This window comes from Poecilia latipinna, unplaced genomic scaffold (genome assembly GCF_001443285.1).
Source record: "Poecilia latipinna isolate Pla-1442-1.1 unplaced genomic scaffold, P_latipinna-1.0 Scaffold408, whole genome shotgun sequence".
NCBI lineage: Eukaryota > Metazoa > Chordata > Actinopteri > Cyprinodontiformes > Poeciliidae > Poecilia > Poecilia latipinna.
The window spans coordinates 301,704-315,315 of NW_015113024.1; the positions used below are offsets into that span (position 1 = coordinate 301,704).

Here is a 13,612-nt window from a genome sequence, read left to right on the forward strand (position 1 = left end):
ACTAAAATGTTTTTACTCTCTCATCTACTGTTTTTTATCCAAGAGAGTGTCGCTAAATGTCAGTGAATTTGAGATTTATTTATAGAGATTAAATACAGTCTATACAAAGTTAGTGACATAAATCACAATGCAGAATGTGGCTTCCTGAAGAAGCTTGTTTCGAGAGCAAAATTTATTGTTGTGGCGCAACGAATTCTGTGCCATGCAGTTACCTAAAAAAGAAATAATGCATGTTTTTTAATCATAATTTTGATGTTATTTCACTAATACTATAAAATATCATAAAAACCTTAGTCCTTATCACCCCGCTTCATGGGTCATCATCCTGTCTGGATGCTTCTCTGTACACACAGAGGTACAATGTGATGGTTCAGATCGTAGTCATGACAGAATGTCCCAGTCAAAGTCCAGATATAAGTCATATTCAGAATTTGTGACAAGACTTAAAAATCGATATGTTAAACACTCTGAAAAAGTAATACTGCATATGACTTAATTGAATTAGTTTAACATTTTTAACGCCTAAAAATATTGAGTTTATTTTAATGCCCTTAAAGAGGTTATAACAAAAACATTTTCAATTAGTGATACTGTAAGTGATATTTTCAACTACATCTGCATGAACCACCTGAGTCAAATTACTACATTAATTAAGTAAATTTAAGTAAAATATTAAGTGAACCAGACTGAAAAGCAGAGAGGAAAGTATTAAAGGAAATAGATAAGTTGGGACACACGCAGGCTGCAACTGCAAAATTACCTTCTAAACATGTTTTAGCAACTACTTTTAGTACTTAAATTTACTATATTTGACATTATTCAGTTAAAAAAAACACAATATGACCAATATATCACAGAACATGAAAAATGTTACATAATTGTTCATATAGAAAATTACATTTCTTTCTAGATTATCTATATCTGTCGTCCAGACGCTAACAAGGCAAATGAAACAGCCCAGCTAACATCAGTGATGCATGAATGACAGTTTCTTACACCTAAATATTTCTGCGATATTTATAGTCTTTGAAATATTTATTATAGTGTAGTTGTTATATATATATACATATATCTCAAAAAAAAAATAAAGGGAACATTTCACTTTAATTTTGTGTGTGGCTCCAAATCCAGGCCTCCATTGGTTAATAAATTTGATTTCCATTGATGATTTTTGTGTGATTTTGTTGTCGGCACATTTGACTTTGTACAGAACAAAGTATTCAATGAGAATATTTCATTCATTCAGATCTAGGATGTGTTATTTGTGTGTTCCCTTTATTTTTTTGAGCAGTATATATATATATATATATATATATATATATATATATATATATATATCAGTTTTGTGTTTTCCTTTTTCTCTCATTCTAGCAGCAGACTTTTAGGGTGTTTTTCATTCTCTCTATCCTTCCTTTCCTTTCCCCCCCATCTTTCTCTCTTCTTTTCTCCTTTCTTTTTGATCTCAGTGTTCATTACATTCGAAAAAAAAAAAAAAAAATCAAACAATTTCCAACAAAGTTTTACATCAGATCTTTTCTTAAAATAATGGCCTAAGTCATTTTTGTTAAAAGTGTTTTCTCTGTCCAAATCATCTTTGGGTAAAAAAAATAAAATAAATAAAAACAAACAAAGAAAAATACTTTTTGGCAAATAGTAAACCTGTGTGCATGTTGACAGAATACACACACACAATCACACAAATAAATAAATAATGTGTGTTTTCAGTAGCTCTCCTTCCAGTCTGACTTAAAATCACATCATCTTCCACTTCCTTCCATTAAATATACTGAACTTTGTATTTGCAATGTAACAAAATGTGAAACAGTCAAAGACTTGTGAGTCATTTTTCTCAAACCAGAGTTGAGTCACGTCTCTTGTGTTTCAGGGTCAGAGCGACCTGCTGCGTGGAGCTAAGATGGACTCCCTGGACGCCCTGCGGCAGCTGGCTCTGGCCTGCGAAGCCTGCGGACTCACCTCCTCCTCCTCCTCCTCCAACAGCTTCTCCACCGCCGAGCTGCACTACTCCTCCCACCCAGCGTCGGGTCGCCGGAGCAGCACTCATGGCAACGGACGCGTCTAACACCCGCATCTAAACACTCCGACGAAAAGAAACTCGGGGTGGGGCGGGGTTTATGCTTTGTGGCGGAGTATCCCTTTAAGCCGTGTGGTAGACTGAAGCCTTACTGTGGTGGTGACGGGCCGGCCAGCAGGGGGCACTCACAGAGGTGGAGCGGTGATCAGATCAGGGTGTTGCAGATGAATGTAGAGCGGCCTCAGCTGTCCAGATCTACCTGTGTGTCCTCACTGTGCTGTCAGTGTGAGAACTGAAGACTTTCACTGCCCAACTCATTCGCTCCCCGGTTTCTGCTTTTGTCGGTAGCTGGACCGGCAGTTGACGCTTAACGCCGAGAACAAAACCCAGTTACCGACATCAACATTAACCTTTAGCCACATAACTAACCCTCTCTGTTCTGTTAGGATTCCACTGAAATGAAGGCGAAGCTTTCAGGTTGACAGTGCCTTGCAAAAGTATCCATGTTCTTGCTTTGCCACATTCCAGCCACTCGGACGCGTTCTGTCGGGATTACACCAGACAGAGCAACACAGAGTGAAGTGGAAGCGCAAACATTCAAGGTTTCAGATCCAAAGTGTGTGTTAGTGTTCAGTTCAATGTTGAACCTTTGGCTACATCTTAAAGTCTTCAGCGGTGTGTCTCTACCAGCTTTAGGCATCTAGACTGAAATTATTCTCTATTTATTTTTGCAATATGCATGAAGCTCAGTCAGATCGGACGTCTCACTAAAAGAAAACATCCAATCCACAAAGCCATGTTTTATCATGTGGGCGGTGTGTTTAGAGTCATTTACAGTGTGGGGTATCAGAGTACTGATCATAAAGGCATACATTTGCAAGGTACTATATATATGTATATTCTCCTAAGCATTATGTAACATATCAGGAATCACTAACAAGGTTTGGAGAATAACTGAAATTTAACAACAGGCTGTGAAGGCATCATCTGGGCTGCTGGTGGATCAGTCCACCTCTTCATGGAATCATTTCGTGGTTAGCCAGAACTGCAGACCTCCATGTGTGCTGCAGTGTGTGTGTGTGTGGATGGTGTGTTACCTCCTTCCGTGTTTCTGGACCCGTGAGCCGACGTGACTCAAACAGAGCCGACACGTGGAGATGCCTGCGTCTTTTTAATGCGGTAACGTTTCTACTCTTATATTGTTGTGCTTTAACCAAACTCGACTCAGAACCAAACTGAACCTCACTCTAACTCGCCTCTGTGGACCAAATGATCGTCACATGCCAAAACTAGAGAGTCGCAAAGAAAACAGCAAGAGGACGATGTGTCCAAAGTGCGGAGCGGGAATAAGTTATGTGTCGTTCCCCGACATCAGTTCAGTAACGGTACAAACCTGACCGCTGGAAGGACAGAAAGACAGAAAATGTTAAGTGTACACAAAAATTGTTTTATTAGGCTTTTTTCTGCCTTTACAAACATACAAACATCCAACGACGTTCTTTTATAAAAGTTACATACTTCATGTATAGGAAGCTTTTTAACCCTCCCGCGGTCCTAAGAGACGGGATCCATTTGACACCGCGAGCTCTTTACCCTGTGCGCGGTCCAGCGGGGCGGCACTGACTCCGCGTGCGCTTTTACACATCGCCTCCTGTAATTCGTGCCAAGACGGCGAGGAGGGTTAAAGCAGAAAGCACACAACGGTGACAGCAGGAAGAAGGCGATGGAACTCACTCCGGATTAACTTCTGCTGGGTTGTGTTGGTCTGCAGGTGGACCTGCAGGGTCACAGCAGGGCTGTGAGCGGTAGACACAGTGACAGCACCTGCTGGTTCTGGTCTATTAATACCATCCTGACTCACTGGAGGCCTGGGGTCGTGCGCTCGTGCAGCTGCGCTCGCGTCCGCCGTGATTTCCGGCTGGCAGCCGCTGCCGGGTTTATTTGCTCTCCGACCCAGCGAAGCGGACAAGTGTTTGGGAGACCTCCACTGAACCCGGAGCGGCGAGGCGAGGCGAGGCGAGGCGAGACGGCTTTCCAGGAGGACGGGAGGCTTCTGGAGCTCACGCAGAGCTGTTCGTCTGCAGTGTTAACCTTCCATGTTGTGCTGGAGGCGCCCTCTGGTGGAAAACGATGGTGGTTCACCTTCGCCGTCGAGGGAAGATGTGTGACTGCCGGGGGGGGACAGTAATTGGAAAATTCCCAGTTAAAGTAGAGCTCATTTTCAGTAATTTTTCAGTTTAGAGAGAGGAGAAGCAAAATGAAGTGTGACAAGTAAGAGAGAGAGGTACCGAGCAGCAGAGCCCGTGAAACGAATGGAATCCAAAAACATTGAGATCAATGATTTCTGGTCTGGTTTTCATTAAGTTTCAACCTACTCATACTAATTTTACCTGATGTGAGAGAATAGTTATTTTTATTTTTTACCTTAAGCAGATTATACAGCTGCATTTGCTATTAGCATTACAAACCGCTCATAGTCTGTGTTCTCTTGAGAACATGGACCGTTCCAAACCAAGCCTGTTATCTGCTGAAGGAAGCTCAGTGTCAGTTCACCAATATGGACGCCCAAAGAAGTCATGCTGAAGTTCATACTGTGGACTTGGTAGCTACCAGTCAGACCTGCGTTGTGTAGCTTTCGGTCGGAGAGACGGTGAGGGAAAGAGCAATGGAACAACGATACTGAGAAGAAATGCAAAGGCTTGGTGTGTTTTTGGGAAGAGGTTGTTGAAATAAGTGAAAAAAACCTTTTAAATTAGTTTTATTAGTCTGAGGTCCCAGGAGTCCCAGCTTGCTTATGCTCACTTTACCAGCATTTTATGTTCTGATCCGACTCTTTCACCCCCTGGCTCCACGGCACATCAGAACTCGTATCAAACAGAAAAAAAACATAAAGCAAAATTATTAGAATAACCAAATTATTTCTGTATGTCTTTGTCGTATTACAAATTTCGTGGGTTTTGGAGCAACTGAAGGATATACATTGGTCAGCCAACGACAGCTGTTCAGTCTCACCGACACACTGAAGCGCCTCGGTGACGGGTAGCTGTGCAGCTAACAAGGTGAACCTAATGTGAACCTAATGTGAAATATCTCCGGTCTCCATCATCGAATTAACCGCTTTTGGTAGAAACCGGTACATTTCTACAACTCTTATCCGTAGCAGCCAGAATTGTTGCACTCCACCAGGAGTGGATGCTTGGATCTGCCATAGTGTAACACAATATCTGTTGCTGGCGTAGCTACCAACAGGGTGTGATGTCGCCTGGCGTTTCTCTTTTCATCGTGCCAAGACTGATGTGCCACAGTGGCAGAGAGCTCCTTCTCCGAACGACCAGTCGATGTTCTGCTCTGTTGTATCAGTTCAGAATGACCAGCCATCGTTCAGGGCGAATACACTTTAAAATCAGCTAATTCTAGTTGGTGAATCTGTAGTTTTCAAACTTTGGTTAGCTTAACTTTTCGTGTGGCTGCTGTATGAAAGGCAGACCGAAGACATCTGTAGCTACTTTGACCATAAATTCACTCAAAGTCTTTGTTTTCTCACACAGACAGTGGGCTACCAGTCACATGTTCTCTTTGCAGTATTTTTGATGGAGAAAAAAAAAAAACCTTGTCTGCAGCTGAGTGCAGTGCTTTTCTGCCTCAGTGAGTGAATATATTTCTGTGTTTCACCTGTAACTGACTGACGCTCCCCGATCCCTGAGGCGCCTCACTGCCGATCCGTATGAAAGCAGCAGAAACTGTGAGGTCAGTCAGGTTTTTTTTTCCACCCTGGTGAGCTTCCTATCAGCGAGATTGTTGTGTTTGCATTAATGATGTGCAGCGTTCACAACATTCCTCTCTGCTGGTAAAATAGGAGATATCTGTGTTCTCTAAAGCTCTACTTATACACCAATCAGCACAAAAGACGGAAGCAATTAAAGACATACATTTACAAAATTAAGGAATAGAAACCTTTAATAAATGAACAATGCATAAACAATAAGCATCATGGTCTTTGTTTTTTTTATGAAGTTTATTCCAGAGCTAAGGATCAGATTAGATAACCCTTAGCATATCAAATCTTTCTCTATTAACTCCAGAATTGTTGACTTATGCATTTCTGTATGAAACTAGATTTTCTAACTCTTTAATTTCATGAAGCCAAATACTGAGTCACTGTAAATGATGATTCTGCAATAACACAAAAATATGAAGCTGCATGTCATCAGCACAGACAGAGATGCTGTAATATTGCATAATCTAACCTTAGAAATTGAATACAAAAATAACCCAAGAACCCAGAGGAACCCCACATCTGGTTCAACTCCAAAATTTTAATTATAAATCCAACGTTTATGATCGGGCACGTGAACGGCAGTGCCGAGGTTAAGTAATGTATTAATATGCAGTGAAGAACATGTAGATTTGTCATTTAGGGTAGTGAGGGAGTCCAGTCTCGGGGCTGTTTTAAGCCGAAGACATTTACAGACAAAAATGCATTTATTAATTAAAACAAAACTGTACTTGGCCTCTGCCAAAAATGTTAGATTAGATGTGAACCTGTCTCTCTTTATTGGGTCATTATTGGGCTTCTTTAAGTGACGTTTGATCACTGCATGTCAGACCTCACAAAAATTAGACTAATATTGATGATGTTGATCATGTTGATGGCTATTGACCTTGTTATTGTGCTGGAAAATGCAAATCTGTTCTCTCACAACACACACACAGACAGACAGATGGGAAGCACATCAGGCTGAGTGTTGTGAGGATGAGATCGGGGTGCCGCAGCCTCTCTGTTAGCCGCGTGTCTTCTGGACTCGCTCTGATTGTGTTCTTCAATGTGCTGTACGACGACACATCTCTGTGCAGACTCGTGCTCTAATAGACTCACTGGACCGTGGTGTGTAGCTGCCATCGTGCTGTGGACCAACGTGGGTGAACTTTTGGAAATGTGTAACGGTTTTTAGTCTGTGTGTCGCCGTGGCCTCTGCAGGTGTTTGTGTCGACCCGTGTCTACTCTGCTGACCTTTAATCCAGTGTTGTTCCCTCCGCTGTTCTCACAGTTCGTTTTTTTTTTTTTTTTGTATAATTAAAGAAGAAAAACGAAAAAGAAGCAAAGCTATTTATTGAAGTGTGTTTAAATGATAAATATAATGGATTAACTAGATCTTGTTTTTATTTTAAAGCTACTGTGTTTTCTATCTGTTGAAAATAATCAAATATAACAAAAGTATTTATTCCAGACTGATAAGAATAAAGTTCTTTTTTTCCTGAAGTCATCTTGTTTCCTTTCACCTCTCCGCAACGCTTCCATTCGTTCTCATTGTAGAAAGACGTTATTTAAAGCTAAAATATTTTGCCTTAAAAGCATACAATGCATATCATCATCAACTATAAATAATCAAACTAAAGTGGTTTTTAACTGATAATTTATGGAGATAAATTGGGGTTATTAAGTTTGTTTGAAAGGAGAAAGAAAATTAAAATGAAATAAAAAAAGAGACTGGTCTTAGTGCTGTCAATCACCCTCGCATGCGGCTGCTCCTGCTACACTACAGCTTCTTTCTGATAGCAGAACTTGTATAGATGCTAAAGCTAGTTAGCCACCAGTGACAGAAGGGAAGCAGTTTTCCTGTATCGGCAAGTAGTTTCTCCACATTGACCAGCACAGACACAGGGATGATTAACAACGCTAAGACCCTCCCCCTGCATCTGATTGTTTTGTTTTTTTTGTTGTTTTTTTGCATGGTGCATTTCTTCACACAGCAATAACAGCACAGGGAGCTGGAACAGATAATCTGTTAACAGATTATCTGTCTCATATTAAACTGTAAAAAAAAAACATTTTATTATACAAAGGTTACATAACGTAACTTTAACAGCAGTGTAGACTGTTGAGAGCCACTTTTACTTAAGAGTATTAAATCTAAACAGATAGATGAGAGTAAAGGAAGTAAAGACAACAGAGGAAAATAAATAAACTATGAACTATAACCGTTTATTTTACAGACACTGTAGTTTATATATTCATATGTTAGGATTGTATTAATGTCCTCAGACGTTTCAGAGCAGTGGTACGTGTGGTTGTGTTGGTTCTGCTGTGTTTTATGATTGATTTATACACTAGGCAGTCCAGACTGGCATCTTCTCCACTACGTGTGAGAATAACTCTGCCTGATGTAACCCTGTCTCACCAGGAGGGGGAGCCAAACATCGCCATTTAGTCTCAGTCAAACTCGGTCTGCTGTCATCCACTCTTATTCAATCACTTCAAAACAAACCAAAGACTGAGTTTTTAAATAGCATCGACCATTCAACGACATGTATATTTTGGGAATGTTAGAGGATATATAGACACACTCATGGTAGAACATGCAAACTCTGTGTCCTTCAGGCGTAACTTAAACTAAAAGTGAAAAACTTAAAATAATGATTTAATTTGACCAACATGTTTCTTCTTACTGGAAGTAATAGAAATATTTTTAATTGCCCCAGCAGGATTGATCTTATTGAAATCTGATACAGAATGCTTGTTTTTGCACAGAGACCTTCTGACCTCAAAGACTTGGAGTTCTGGTAATAGCAGTGGTAACATGCAACGAGCTTGCCAGCACTTGATCGCTGTAGAGTCGAGGAAGGCTTTCACACCGATTATTGAGAAGGATGTAAATTATTTTCAGTGATTAACTGTTTAAATTGCGATCGAATGTAAACAAGAACAGAGTTTTTCTCAAAAAATGACGCCTCCTGCATGTAGTTTTATATTTCCAGAAGTGTCTGTGCCATTTTCTACCAGAAACAAACGACAACAAAATTCAAATCCAAATCTGAATTTAAATGATGTTTTATGTAATATAATACAAAACAAGCAGCTTTTAGGGGAAATTCAGGAAGTGGAATAGCTGTGTATTTATTATTATTTCTGTCATCAAAACGTCTCCATAAAAATGTCAGTTACATATTTTATGAATGTACGTAGATGAAGACATTTTGCTACATGTAATAAATTACATGAGCGATGACTACTGAAAGGAAAGCAAAGAAAAACATGAGTAGTAATTATGTCTTTCTAATGTTTTCCTCTGTTACTAATTTTAAGTAAAAACAACAGAATCCCATGATGCTCTGTGAAGCACACGTCACCAAACAATGGTTTAAATCCACCAATATTTATAAAACCATGGCGTGTCGAGGACATTCCATCAGTTTCAGATGACAGACGTATTTTTGCCAATAGAAAGGTCACTCTGCTAGAAAAACATAAAATAAAATAACTCTCAAAAAACTGAATCTCAAATAAAAAAGAAAAGAAAAAAAATCATGTTACTGGATATCTTGAAAGCTTTTCTGTGATGTGATTTATCTGAGCCTTGTAATCCAAACAGTACAAAGTGATATGAAGTGCCACTTAATGAGAAACACCAATGGGAGGTTGTGTGACTCTGGATGTGCAGCTGTGATTGGTTCATTTAGCCTAAAGCACAAAGCGGCATCAAATCAGATGAACAGATCATCTGTCTCATACCATGTTGTCATGACATGGTGACAGTTTTAACAAATATGTAAAGAACTTTTTTATATTAAAGTTACATCCTGCATCTTTAAGAACAGTACTCAGTAACTTTGCTTGGCTACTGCCCACTTCTTGGCCGTTGGCTTCAAGTCGGGGTCCCTGGTCCTATTGGAGGAGCAATGAGGGACCAATCAGATGCATCTCCTTGTCTCTAAAATCAAATGAGGACATAAACGTGTTGATGTGAGCAGATGTATGGTAAATCCTGGGCATGGTGACCTATCAGTCAGTGTTTGTGATGGCTGACGGCCGGTTCTCTCTCTCTCCCTGCCTCCTCCTCCTCCTCCTTCTCCCCCTCAGGAAGTGTCAGCCAGCAGATGGGAGGTGATGGAAGTGTGTGGTAGTGTAGGCGGCGACATGACGAGCTGTCAGGCCTTAATGCATGCCAACATCTGGAGGTTGTTGGCCACGTCACTTCAGGGTCCTCTAGCCCCGGGCCACGAGGCGCCCTGAGGGACGCACACCAGGGGCCGAACACGGGCCCCCGAGACAGGGAGCCGCAGCACTCGTGGCTGCCTGCACGGCATCGCCTTCAGCGTCAGGCGGAAGACGAGGAGAAGAAGACGGTGGTGGGAATAATACCTAACTTAGCAGCAACCCAAAAGTGTCAGAGAAGAAACTTGTCTAAGTGGGTCATGATTGTGTGTGTGTGTGTGTGTATGTGTGTGTGTGAGTGTGTGTGTGCTGCAAGTCTATCAGAACAATACATTTAAAGTCTGCGTAACCCGCCTTTACGTCTTTGTGTAATTATCACAGTAAACAGCTGCAAATAGTCCATCATAAGACATCCTGTGTGAGCGGGAGGCGAAGGCGGGCGGGCGGCGCAGCGGGGTGACACAGACCGTTAAAACCCTCAACGCCATTGAGGCACTTTGCTATTAGCGCTTCACGCTCGCCTCTAGCATCCAAGAAGCAAGTGCCTCTTCTGTTTTAATGACAGCCCTCACCCAGAGGTAATTTCACAGTGATTAAGGCAACGGGGGAAAAAAATCCCATCTTAAAAGTCTCTAAATTGCATCTTATTTATCCACCTTTTAACTAACTACAAAAGGCAGACAGACAATGGCACTGCATGGTTCTACCTCTCCTGGTGAACAATTATACCTCAGACATTATCTGCTTCATTGTTGGTTATTAAATATGGCGCCCTGGAGATGACGCAGAGTCAGACCTTTGATGGAAAAGTTAAGATGAAGGAAATTAGCTTGCGTGAACTTTTAGAAAATACATTTATTTTTCTTTTTGCTTCACAATAAGCGGCATCATGCCAACAAGCGCTCTGACCAAACCTGCTGCCTTCGCTGCAACCAGAGAACAACAGATTCCATTTCGTCAATCAGAAGTGGCTGAGGTTGGACAGATTGCCATGAAATGTATTGCACATGCTTTTCATGGTTGATTGTATGTGATCTTCTTAATTTCCCAGACCAGTGATTTTACTTGAGGGTAATCTGGATGTGATGGAAGACCCTTCCATCTTTATTCATATAGCACCTTTTAAGATACAAATGACAAAGTGCTTCAACAAACAAAATAAGAAATACACAAATTTAAACAGAAGCAGATAAGAAAATGGATGTGACTGGATCTCCAAAGTTCCTGGAATCACCTGATGTCTTGGTTCTGTTGACGGTCTGACCCACATGAACGATGTTGTCTGGAGAAACAGCTGATTTGAAAAGGCTCAGTGTAGGAAGACGGACCTTTTAATCCATACGTCTTTAACAAACGGGTTCTTGAATCTGGGAACTCACAGAGGAGATAAAAGAGGAAAAGGTATGTCAACAGTTTGGGAGTATTTTGGATATTTAAAACAAACAAATAAAAAAAGAATAATCAGCGATACTGACTGATACTCATTGCTTGTTTTTAAGTTTTTTTGTTTTTTTTTGCTCTAGTGGCCTCCATATGACAGTGGTCAGACAGGAAGACGGTCAGAGGGAAAACATGTGGCAAAGGTCGGCCGGGACTTGAACCTGCGACGGCCGCTTCCAGAACCAAGGCCTCCATATGTGGGTCACACGGTTTACCCCTCCACCCGTTTATAGCTTTAATTTGCTCATCCTAAAAATAGAACCACATCCAGAGATGTGGATGCAATGTGGCAGCGTCAACTCAGAAAGCCACAACAAATACGGAAAAATAAATCAATTCTTACCAGAATATTAACACGGTTCATCTGTCCTTGTGCCCCTTGGGATGCACACAGAACAAAACAGCAGAAATCCCTGGACTGTGTTTCTTCAAAATGAGCATTAATAACATTTTTAGTCTTCTGATTATGAGGACACAACCAGGCACACTGTCAGCTCTGCTGTCTGATCCACAAAGAGTTCTAGCAGACCCTCGTTTGGTGCCAACTGGTCAAGAACAAACGACCAGGTTAATGTGACAGGCTTCAGGTTTGGGTGGACAGTTGAGTGGACTGGTGTGAAATGGGCATGACCTTTGGATAAAGGGTCCTGTCAGTTGTCATCCTGCACACGGTCATTCTTTATAATGGACTTTCTTTCAAATCCACTCCATGGTCTTTGCTGTTTTATGGCGACTCATGGTACCTCCTTGTCCTCAGGCTCCCTTTGCACATTGCGAGGAACGTTCCAGTCTTCACATGAATGGTGCCTTCTCGGCCAAAAGGCTTGGTATGTGCTGACAGCTTGGATCTCGTATTTGGGAGTGAGTTAGCTCTTCAGGAACTGCCTCACTCTCTGGAAAGTCACATTTCCTTGTCTCCGTTGAGTTGTTGCTGTTCAACTGAGCCTTTCCTGTATAAACTTTCCCAGTGTACAGCCAGAGGTTTGGACAATATTTTCCATATGTCTTCAGTGTATGTTCTGTTTGTGATTTGTAAGAAGACTTAATGTACGTTTAGGCATTTAGATCTTAGGTCAATTCAGAGCAGGATCGACTGGAATGTCATTTATGACTGAGAGCTGCTGTTTCTTGGTGACATTACAGGTGAAAGCAAGTCTAGGACAGAGTTGCTTTCTGTCCTCTCCATCTCAGTTTTCCTTCCTTCCTTATTTTTGTTATCTACGATAATCTACGTTTAAGGCCACTACTGATCAGTCTTTCTCCTGCATGTTTCACTGTTTAAAAAAATAAAAAGTCTCGAGTTTTCAAAATCACTCTAGGTTTCAACAACTTTACTGAGAAGGAGCTGATAAAACAGCCAGTAGTTTCTGCTTCACAGGTCCATTCATTCCTGCACTGATCTCAGTGAAACAGAGACACAATCGGCTCGTTCCTTCAACGAGTTTGGCATGAAATCAATGAGGTCAAGACGACTCATCTCCGTCAAATCACGTTCTATTGTGCAAGTCGCAGAGAAAGGCGTGGATAATTACGGCTGTGAGCTGAGAAGTCCTGCCTCCCTACCTGAGCAATCAACTCTCCATCTTTAAAGTCATTGTATCATAATCACAGCCATTCACGACTCGGCAAAGTTTGAAATGTACGTCGCCGTCTCATCCACCTGAATTATCCCCGCCTGCCCACCTCTGTTCATTTCATCTTTAACTCGATTGTGGACTTATAGACGCGTCAGCCCGTTTTACACAGAAACACTTTGTTCTGACGCTGCTCTGCAAAAACACAAAAGTACTTGTGGTCTAGTTTGCTTTGCAAATACACTGTCACACTTGAAATAAAACGAAAACTAACTTAAAATTTAAGCAACGTACAGGAGCTTGTATTGATTCCTTAATATTGATGAAAAAGGATTAGTTCCATTGCCAGATTATTTCAATATGGCAAGACATTTTTCTCATGTTGTAAGTGAAATAATCTGCTAATAGATCTAGTACTCTTTCAGAATTATTTAATAAAAACAAGCTCCTATATTTTGCCGAAAAGTTACCTATAAGATAATTTTATCTTATTTCAAGTGTGCTAAGATATTTTCACTAGAAACCAGACCCAAAATACTCAGAAGGATTTTTTTTTTTTTTTTTTTTCTGGTGTAAGTTTTCATCTCTGGGGGGAAAAAAATCTCGGGGGGTGGAAACAACAATGCAATTTTT

General features: G+C 41.0%; 1 protein-coding gene and 1 long non-coding RNA gene across 2 annotated transcripts in view; one reads left to right on the forward strand and one right to left on the reverse strand.

Moving 5' to 3' along the window:
• Positions 1-7,120, forward strand: part of plcl1 (phospholipase C like 1) — a 114,301-nt gene extending 107,181 nt beyond the window's left edge. The window contains exon 13 of the mRNA XM_015037515.1: positions 1,886-7,120. Coding sequence (XP_014893001.1) covers positions 1,886-2,080 — 195 coding nt within the window. The 3' untranslated portion in view covers positions 2,081-7,120. The remainder of the gene's footprint in view (positions 1-1,885) is intronic.
• Positions 7,121-10,803: 3,683 nt separating this feature from the next.
• The window catches only part of LOC106950572 (uncharacterized), a 6,838-nt gene continuing 4,029 nt past the window's right edge, over positions 10,804-13,612 (reverse strand). Inside the window, exons 2-3 of the long non-coding RNA XR_001425639.1 lie at positions 11,200-11,339; positions 10,804-11,084 (exon numbers count right to left, since the gene is read on the reverse strand). This is a non-coding gene — a long non-coding RNA (uncharacterized LOC106950572). The remainder of the gene's footprint in view (positions 11,085-11,199; positions 11,340-13,612) is intronic.